At 40.3% G+C, this 9566-nt stretch overlaps 1 protein-coding gene across 4 annotated transcripts in view; it reads left to right on the top strand.

Moving 5' to 3' along the window:
- NUP214 (nucleoporin 214) overlaps window positions 1-9566 on the top strand; it is a 101033-nt gene that overhangs the window by 2169 nt on the left and 89298 nt on the right. For all 4 annotated transcript variants that reach the window (XM_007115571.4, XM_007115570.4, XM_007115569.4 and 1 more), the window contains exons 2-9: window positions 1123-1318; window positions 1941-2092; window positions 3331-3529; window positions 4208-4278; window positions 5307-5370; window positions 5830-5933; window positions 7605-7711; window positions 8368-8434. In XM_007115571.4, coding sequence (XP_007115633.2) covers window positions 1123-1318; window positions 1941-2092; window positions 3331-3529; window positions 4208-4278; window positions 5307-5370; window positions 5830-5933; window positions 7605-7711; window positions 8368-8434 — 960 coding nt within the window. The remainder of the gene's footprint in view (window positions 1-1122; window positions 1319-1940; window positions 2093-3330; window positions 3530-4207; window positions 4279-5306; window positions 5371-5829; window positions 5934-7604; window positions 7712-8367; window positions 8435-9566) is intronic.

The following is a 9566-nucleotide window of genomic DNA, read 5'->3' as shown; positions in this document are numbered from 1 at the left end:
GCTGGGCCCGTGAGCCATGGCCGCTGAGCCTGCGCGACCGGAGCCTGTGCTCCGCAACGGGAGAGGCCACAACAGTGAGAGGCCCGCGTACCGCAAAAAAAAAAAAAAAAAAAAAAAAAAAAAAAGATAGGTTTAGAATTGAAGAAAAAAATATATATATATATAAAACACAACTTAACATAATGCATGGTAAACGTATGGAACTCTTTTTACCAAGAAGTGGTACACACTGAAAATTCTTTGAAAGCAGATCAATAAATTCATGGAAGACTGGATGAATCAGACATTGACAGGAGGTTGGAGAAGGCTCCCAGCCCCTGAGGTGCTAAGGAGCATGAAAATGGGAGGAAGTGAAAACTAGAAATAGGTGGGGGGTGGAGGTGGCACTGGATGTGGCAGAGGTGATGGCACGGTTGTGGGAGGGAAGCAGAGTACTGTGAGGTGAGGCTGGTGGATGAGTGGACGAGTCAAGCCACGTTGGCCTTATAGGCTGTGTTAAGGGGTTTGGACTTGATTTTAGATGTCCTCATAGCATCTAGGTATGTTTATAGGTCTTGAACACCAAGAGATTGACCTCTTCTGTGGTGGGAGTTTTGTTTAGTGTCTGATGCAGGTAAGCCAGTTCTTGGGATTTGGTTACCCTTCAGTGGTCATTATTTCCATGTATCTTTGTTGAGTACTGCACTGGTAGTTTGAGCTTACAGGGTAGTTGAGTGATGCTTTCAATATTTAACAACAATTTATTAAGCACTACTCTGGATCATAAGACATACCATGAAATAGGACAAGATTGTAAATAAAAAAGTGCAGCTTGTGTGGTGGTTCAGACAATAAATAAGCTAGGAATTCAGAAAAGGAAAAGATCAGTGTTATCTGGGTTAGTCAAGGAAGGCTTCATGAAAGAATTTTTTTTAATTTAATTTATTCAGTAAATACTAATAAGCACTATACCGGGTGCCACAATATCACAGGAAGCTTAAAAATGACTGAGCCACACAGCCCTTACCCTCAGGGTAATGTATATTTTGTTGTACTGGAATTGGGTGTACTGAAATATAATGACAGATGTGATTTAATTTCCTGTCTTCCCTGAATTGATCTTGTTTTGACCCCGCACCACAGGATTTTCAGTTTAGAGCACTGAAGAAGGTGAGAATCTTTGACTCCCCTGAGGAGTTGCCCAAGGAACGCTCGAATCTGCTTGTCGTGTCCAACAAGTATGGCCTGGTCTTCGCTGGTGGAGCCAGTGGGTTGCAGATTTTTCCTACTAAAAATCTTCTTATTCAGAATAAACCTGGAGATGATCCCAATAAGATAGGTAAGTTCCTTGGTTTGTGTTGCATGATAGAGGAGTGAAGTGCTCATGTCATTTGATTTACAAGAAATCGTTCTAGTAGTAAAACTGCCGTTAGTCCTGAGATTGATCCCAAAGAAGAGGAAGTTCTAGATAGGCTTCTGGAAGCCCTCCTGGGTGTTCTCTTTGGTCCTTTGTATTTCTCTTTTGATGAGCTGTCCTTCTGAACTCAGAGGGAAGAACAGCTTACCATTGTGCCACGCTCAGTTGAACTTGGGTTCCAGCTCCCTGGGAGAAGAGTTTGATTGCGTGGCTTTTTAGTTGTCACAACGGCGCCATCCAAACAAATGGGAATGTGTGCTATTTGGAGCATTGTTGCAAAAATACGGTACAGGGCACTGTTTTCAACAAGGGCTGCAGCCACAGTTAGTTTCCTCAGGTCAGATGAGGAAGAGTACCTGTGATACTTAATGCAGCATTATACATCTGTAAGAAAGCTACGATTTATCTGTACAACTTGTTATCAGGGTGTGTGCATATTTTTATGTAGATGCAAAAATTGTTTCACATAGACCTGAATAGAGAGTTTGTGGCTTATGCTTAGAACATTCCATTTTCTGCTTTGTGTTTTTTTATGTTTTCATAGTTGATAAAGTTCAAAGCTTGCTAGTTCCTATGAAATTCCCGATACATCACCTGGCCCTGAGCTGTGATAACCTCACACTTTCCGTGTGCATGATGTCCAGTGAATATGGTTCCATTATTGCTTTTTTTGATGTTCGCACTTTCTCCAATGAGGTAAGCTGCTGGCAAACCGTAGGGACCTAAGAAGATTTCCTGGTATTGAATCATAACCTGGCAGTTCTTGGTTGACCTTTGAATTCTTTTTCTAGATTAAAATATGGGTTTTTAAAAGGTCCTTAAGGGCTTCCCTGGTGGCGCAGTGGTTGAGAGTCCGCCTGCCGATGCAGGGGACGCGGGTTCGTGCCCCGGTCTGGGAAGATCCCGCGTGCCGCGGAGCGGCTGGGCCCGTGGGCCATGGCCGCTGAGCCTGCGCGTCCGGAGCCTGTGCTCCGCAACGGGAGAGGCCACAACAGTGAGAGGCCCGTGTACCGCAAAAAAAAAAAAAAGGGGTCCTTAATTATAGAATCATAGATCTTTGGAGATAGAGGTGACTTCAAGAAATTATTTCATAATACCACCTGCCCCAAGATGTTATCATTTCTCATTTATATATGAGACAGCCAGAGCCCAGGGACCGTTAGGTGACTTGCCCAAGACCATAGAGTTAGTAATTAATGTCAGAAGCTCCTACATCTTGGATCTCTGGCCTCCTAATATGGTGTTCTTCCATTGCAGGCCGTTTAGTAATGATAGTAGTCAATAATATTGAGTGTTTATACTGACTGTGTGCCAGGCCCTGTACTAGTGCTTTACATGCCTTGTTCTCATTCATGCCTACCCCTCATGGCCTTATGCAGTAGGTACTGTCGTCTTCATTTCATAGGTAGAGAAACAGGCCCAAAGAGTTTAAGTATATGGGGTTCTTGTGTGTTTGTTTGTTTGGGGTACCTTTTATATCCTTAATCTTTCATTAACCTTCCACAACAAATCTTCAGTGAAGCTCTTTTGGTATTTTGAAGCCTTCGGTGGTTTCTGCATACCAGTTAAAATAGGTATAATATTTTAAGATGAGAGCTCTCTAAAATTCAAGGGCCCAACACTATTAAGAAGCAGAGCCCAGATTTTTATTTAGTGTCTGCTCTTTATGGATTATTTTGCATTTGTGTATTCTTTTGTTGCGAGTCCCTCTGGGTATGCTATAACAATTGATTGCCATTTTCAAAGTTGTGTTAAAATTGTCTGTAACAAATAGACTGTTGTGCAGAGCTACATTTTTCTTTTCATGGTCATGGAGAAAAGTGAACTGTAATTCGAGAAAACTTGCAGATTCAGTAATTTTCTTTGACTATTAAATGTCTCTGTACTTATTAATTTACTAATTTATTTTTGCTTCTGGGCATTTGTTTTAAAAGGCCAAACAGCAGAAACGCCCGTTTGCGTATCATAAGCTCCTGAAAGATGCAGGAGGCATGGTGATCGATATGAAGTGGAACCCTACTGTTTCCTCCATGGTGGCAGTTTGTCTGGCTGATGGCAGCATTGCTGTCCTACAAATCACAGAGGCAGTGAAAGTGTGTGCGACTCTTCCTTCCACAGTAGGAGTAACATCTGGTGGGTAATAAAGTCTTCTCCTCTGTAACATATGGTAATGGTAATCTAGTTAAAATTTAATTTCGGGAAAAAAAAGCAAATGGGTTTTTTTTTGTCATATCTGTTGTTCTTTGGTAGAAGTGGAGAGAGTGTTTTTTATTTCCATAGTTAATGTCCTTGAAGCCAAATAGCATACATGATTTAACTTGAATGTGCTTGGGTTTTCTGGAGAAAGAAATATTTTGGTATAGTTGGTTTAGAACTGTGTTGTTAGGAATAATTGTTTTGATCTAAAAGAGTCGTACTCTGAAACAGTCATTTGTACCTTTGAGGAAAAGCATGAGAAAATATCAAATAGGAGCAAGAGAATGATTTCTTGATATTTGAGAACCCTCTGTATTCTCCTTGTTTTATCTAAAGACTACAGAGTTTTCTGTACTTCACAGCTTTCTGGGCAATACTCCATTGAAAAAGCATTTTTAACAGCTGATTCAGTGGCCCAGTGATAAATCACAATTGGCTTGTATCATCAAAATGATCTTTCTTTTTTCACTGTGCCAAGTAAGGATGATCCCACAGTCTTCCATGGACTGACAGAGGAACAAGAAGCGGTTATTACGTAGCTGTTTTGGTACAGATCTCATTGGTTTGCTCCATTTTATTCAGTTTTTAATTGGTAGCATTCTCTTCTCTACCCAGTCTGCTGGAGCCCCAAAGGAAAGCAGCTGGCAGTGGGGAAACAGAATGGAACTGTGGTCCAGTATCTTCCTGTAAGTCTTGCCTTGGACTTCAGAACTTTTTTACTTAAGTTACCCACTGTTTTGGGGGTGGTTTGGAGTATCTTTGCTGTTTTTTTCTATTAAAATGTAATTTATGCTCATTGCAACTAATCTCTCAGTACACAAGTGAATGCAGGAAAGAGTTGTTGCATGTCCACTCTGTCAGCTTCCCCCTGTGGTCTTCCAGAGGTAATATTCATGAATATTCTTCAATATAAATTGACAAAGAATCCATATATATCTGGTCACATCTGAATGGGAAGGAGGGGTTCACAGGCAATGCCAAGGCCTGTGCTGTTGTGCGTACCTCCTTTTCTCTGAGGGGCTGCCAAGTGGTGAATGTGGTGGAATAGGTTTGAGGTTAAGGTTTTGTTTCTTCTTTGTCATCACAAAAAGTTATGTGACATTTGGTACATATTCTTTTAGGGCATTAGCCTGTAAAAAGTTAATACAGTTGGTTTAATTGTTTGCTTTTTTTTTTTTTTTTTTTTAACTTAATAGTGTGTTTGGAGGGACTTCCCTGGTGGTCCAGTGGTCAGGACTCCACTCTTCCACTGCCGGGGGCATAGGTTCCATCCCTGATCGGGGAACTAAGATCCCTCATGCTGCGCGCTGCAGCCAAAAAAGAAAATAAGTGTATTGGAGTCTTTTTTTCCCAGCTCGTTACCTATAGAGCTACTTCATTCTTTTGAATGGCTGCATAGGACTCCACTATGTAACTATCTCTGTTCCGTTATTGATGGTTATCTGTATCAGTGTGAGCGGTTTTGCTCCTCTAAGTGGTACTGCTTTGAGCATCCTCATTACCTACACTGATGGCGTTGCTGTGAGTGTTTCCATAGGGTAGGATTCTAGAAGTAGGCATCCACTTGTCTCTGTATTCATTCTCTCCTGGCTGGGGAGATGAGACTTAGGTGGTTTCTAGGGGAACTTATTGGATTTGACAGTTTCATTGGTTTGGGGATTGTTTCATTCGACTCTGTTTTTTTTTTTTTTTTTTTTCTTCAAATCTCTTTCAGACCTTGCAGGAAAAAAAAGTCATTCCTTGTCCTCCATTTTATGAGGCAGATCATCCTGTCAGAGGTAACACATCTGCTTTTCTTACTGGGCTGACCTCTAATGAGGTGCCGTCCATATTGCAGAAATTTCAGATCATGTGATGTACCTGCATACCTGCTCAGGGAAGTGTTGGTGCCTCCTGTAGGAAAACTCCCATTATTTCAGTTAGCTAATTAAGTCACTGTAACAATAATCCGCCGGTAGACACCTGTGGCTCTTGGTAAATGACATTAAATGGATCCTGATTTTTAAATCAGAATTCTTCATTATTTGCCTTGATTATAATCCACCAGAAAAAAAAAAACACCACTTTGGGATGAATTTGGGCTTCTTGAGTCTTTGTGAATTGTATTTAGTTAGTGAAATCTGGACCTTTTTAAAAGCTATAGGAGTTGGATTTTTTTTTTTATCCGTGAGATGGTAATATAATGTACAGGGGTTATTCCAAGCACAAGATGGCTTATTAGGATGTATGTCTTTCAGTTCTGGATGTGCTGTGGATCGGTACATATGAATTCACAATAGTATATGCTGCTGCAGACGGGACCTTGGAAACTGCTCCAGATGTGGTGATGGCTCTACTCCCGGTATGTCTATGAAAAGGATGTCTCTGTTATTTGAGAATTTTAGAAGTCTTCTAATAAAGTTTGCAGTTAGGCTTCAGTTTCCTTTTCTTGCTGGCAGTGGTCGTGCAACTTGAGGTGTAAGATTTTAATGCTGCACTGGGAGCCTAGGGACCAAAATGGTGGTGTTCACTTAGAGCATGTTCTACTGTGGAGTCACAAGGTGAAAAAAGTCCTAAAACTTACTTTGCTTAAGTTGCAAACTATGAGTTGTGGTAGATGTTAACCTGATAAAGACATTTTAGAAAAGCAAGAAAGTACCTTGATTTTCAAAATTCGTTCACTTATTTATTCATCAAATATTTATCGAATGCCTACACAGTGTGCTTTAAAGCTGAGACTATAGCTGCGACCAAGGCAAAGTCCTTGCTTTTGTGGATCTTGCATTCGGATGAATGTGCTAGTCCACAAACAAGTGTCGGATCAAGGAGTGATGGGGTGATGCAGGAAATAAAGCAGGGTAAGGGGTGGATGATGACTGGGGTGTGATTTAGCTTGGGTAGTCAAGGAAGGCCTCTGAGGAGGAGCCATTTGAGTGAGGGAGTGAGTCATTTTGGAGGATAAAGAAGGACCTGAATAATAAGATCTGCACTGTCTTACTAAATTGTAGTGGCATTAAAAAACAGCAAATGAGGCAGGGCTTATATTTCCAACTCATGTTAGCTTTCAAAGTCTAGAAAAACATTAAATACAGACATAAAAGTCTAAATGTAACAAAAGTGGGAGTGATGCTAGTCATTCTGTTTTGCAACCTTTTTTACTTAGTAAATTGCAACTGTCTTTCTACCTCAGTAAATCTGAATTTTGCTTTTGGGCAGATAATCAATTTATTTAGCGCTTCCTCTACTGTTGGGTACTCGGGTTGCTTTCAGTTTTTCCCTGTTTTAAAGAATACTAACACTCTTTTATGTACACTTAATGCGATTATGTTTATTTTTTAGGATAAATACCTAGAAATGAATTTGCTGGGTCAAGCAGTGTATGCTCTTTTGATATAGGCTTTTGAAAACACTGCCGAAGTGTCTTTTAGAAAAGTTATATCCGTTTATACTCCTACCAGGGATGGAACTACCAGTTTCCCAATATGTGTGTCAATATGCGATGGTACCATTTTAAATCTTTGCCAATCTGATATGAGAAAAAAGTGGCTTGTTTTTATTAACTCTTTTGGGTTCCTGACAATGTTGAATTTTAAAAATAAGTTTGTTAAGATGCCTTATTTCAAGATATCCTTAAGATTTTCTTTTCACAGGGATAATATTAACACTAGCATTTATTGAATACAATTTATGTTCCATGTTAGACTGGGTTAGATGCTTTATATGTATCCTTTCATATCTCACAACAGCCTTTGATGTAGGTTTTTTAGGTCCATCATACATGAGAGAAAACATTATCAGAGAGGTTGAGTAATCTGTCCATGCTAAAGTGACAGAAAACTTTGAATTCAGTTTGGTCAGTGGCCAGTGCTTCTGTTCTTTGTACTCCTCAATGCTGCCTTTATATAGTGTCTATATATTTTGAATGAATTTTCTCATAAAACTTAAATGATTTTATCTTTTGAGATTCTTAACTGTGTAGGATTCAAGAAGAATCGCCCATGAGATTGTTTTTTTCTCGTTCTGTTCATTGTAGAAAAAAGAAGAAAAGCACCCTGAAGTGTTTGTGAACTTTATGGAGCCCTGCTATGGCAGCTGTACAGAGAGGCAGCATCATTACTACCTCAGCTACATTGAAGAATGGTGAGCCGCATACCCAGGGAGGATACAACCTGCCCTCACTGTCAGGTCACACCTGAGTCACTTGGTCCTGCTTGTTCTGTTTTGTCTCCTTTCTGTAAGGGAGGAAAATAGAGGCTGGAGATACCCCGAACATATTTTCAGCTCATGCTAGATAGTGCCTTGCTGACAACTACTTCTGTTTTCCCAGTCTTGAATTATTTAGCTCGAGTACATACTAAACTTAGAAATCCCATTTTCTCATTAACTCCAGTGATGACTTAAGAAAATACTGATATTTAAGGAACATACTAAAGCTTCCCTCCGAGCAGAAGTGTCCCTTTGAAAGATAGATGACTTGAAGCAAAGCTTCTGTTCCTCTAATTAGATTATTCTCTCTAAAGGAGGGTATTATATTTATCAGGAATTCTGACTTGATTCTGTTGTGTCTCTCCTTTGTCTTAAGTAGGGAGGCAGTTGGCTGAGTCTCCAGGGCTCTAGCCTATGAACTAAAAAGTAAAGCTTTACAGCCAAAATCTTACCTTTCTTCAGCCAGGTAGAAAACCTTGCTTTTCTCCTTCACATCCCAGTGGAAGCCTTGTAGATGCTACCAGTGACTCAAGTCAAGGTACAACTGTTGCTGCTTAAATTTAATGGTCTTCCGGTTTTATTCTTTGAAGGGATTTAGTGCTGGCAGCATCTGCGGCTTCAACAGAAGTTAGTATCCTCGCTCGACAAAGCAGCCAGGTAAATGTCTCTCTTTTGTCACTTTTATGTGATACTTTTCTGAGAAAGATTTTGGAGGGGTTTAACTGAGGTTAAGATTTAGATGAAGTCACATCCCTTTTCTTTTTTTTTTTTTTTTTTTTTCCCCACATCCCTTTTAATGAGTTTCTGGATGAGAGCACAGCTTAAATGACCAAGAGCCTTGGACCAAATGGCTTGGATATTGCATTGGACAAACATGGGTGTCAGATTTAGCTGTTCCTTCAATGTCATCAAAAGACCTTCGGTTAGGTTAGGATGTATCCACTGTGTGTGGAAACATACTAGTAATCAGCCTCCAATAGGAGTGTACCTGGATGTGTCGGAGGTTTTTTCTGTCTTGTTCTGTTCAACCGTCTTTATTTTCTTCCTATTCCTTGAAGCTGCCTCTTCTATTTGGTTAACTATAACCCATCCTTGACTATGGAAGAGAGACACGCCAATCAAACCAACTTGTGGCTCATCAGACATACTTTCTGTTTGACTTTGAAAAACTGCCAGAAAGCTAAAAGCACCTGTGCAGATGAGGGCCCATCTCCCTTCTTCCCCTCTGTGCTCCTCGCAGGCCAGGGTGGGCTGAGGTTGTCGTGGGAAGCTCTCCTGAGCTCTGGTAGATTTTGCACAGTCACTACACAGGACAGACGATGAAAGGGAAGCTTTTCTTTCTTTCTTTCTTTCTTTAATTATATAATTAGTAAAGGCCAGGTAATGATTGTATTAAATTTGGGTACACATCAAGAATAAACTTTGTTTTTTTCCAGAAGCCACAAAACATTTTGAAAAATTGATCATATCAAGTCAGATGTAGAAATGACATTGCACTGTTTCTGACATTGTAATAAAGCTGGATAATGACACAATTTTAAACAATCAAAACAAAACTGCAAAATACTGGCAAATATATATACATGTATATGAAGTCACTAGCTGAAATAACTCAGGTCAAAGAGAAGCTCAGAGCTACAGTTGCAGACTACTTAGAAATAATGGCAGAGACAAACATAAAAACATACGGAGTTGTTCTTGGGCTTCCCTGGTGGCGCAGTGGTTGAGAGTCCGCCTGCCGATGCAGGGGACACGGATTCGTACCCCGGTCCGGGAAGATCCCACATGC

This window comes from Physeter macrocephalus, chromosome 13 (genome assembly GCF_002837175.3).
Source record: "Physeter macrocephalus isolate SW-GA chromosome 13, ASM283717v5, whole genome shotgun sequence".
Taxonomy (NCBI): domain Eukaryota; kingdom Metazoa; phylum Chordata; class Mammalia; order Artiodactyla; family Physeteridae; genus Physeter; species Physeter macrocephalus.
This window is presented reverse-complemented; position numbering and strand designations above follow the sequence as displayed.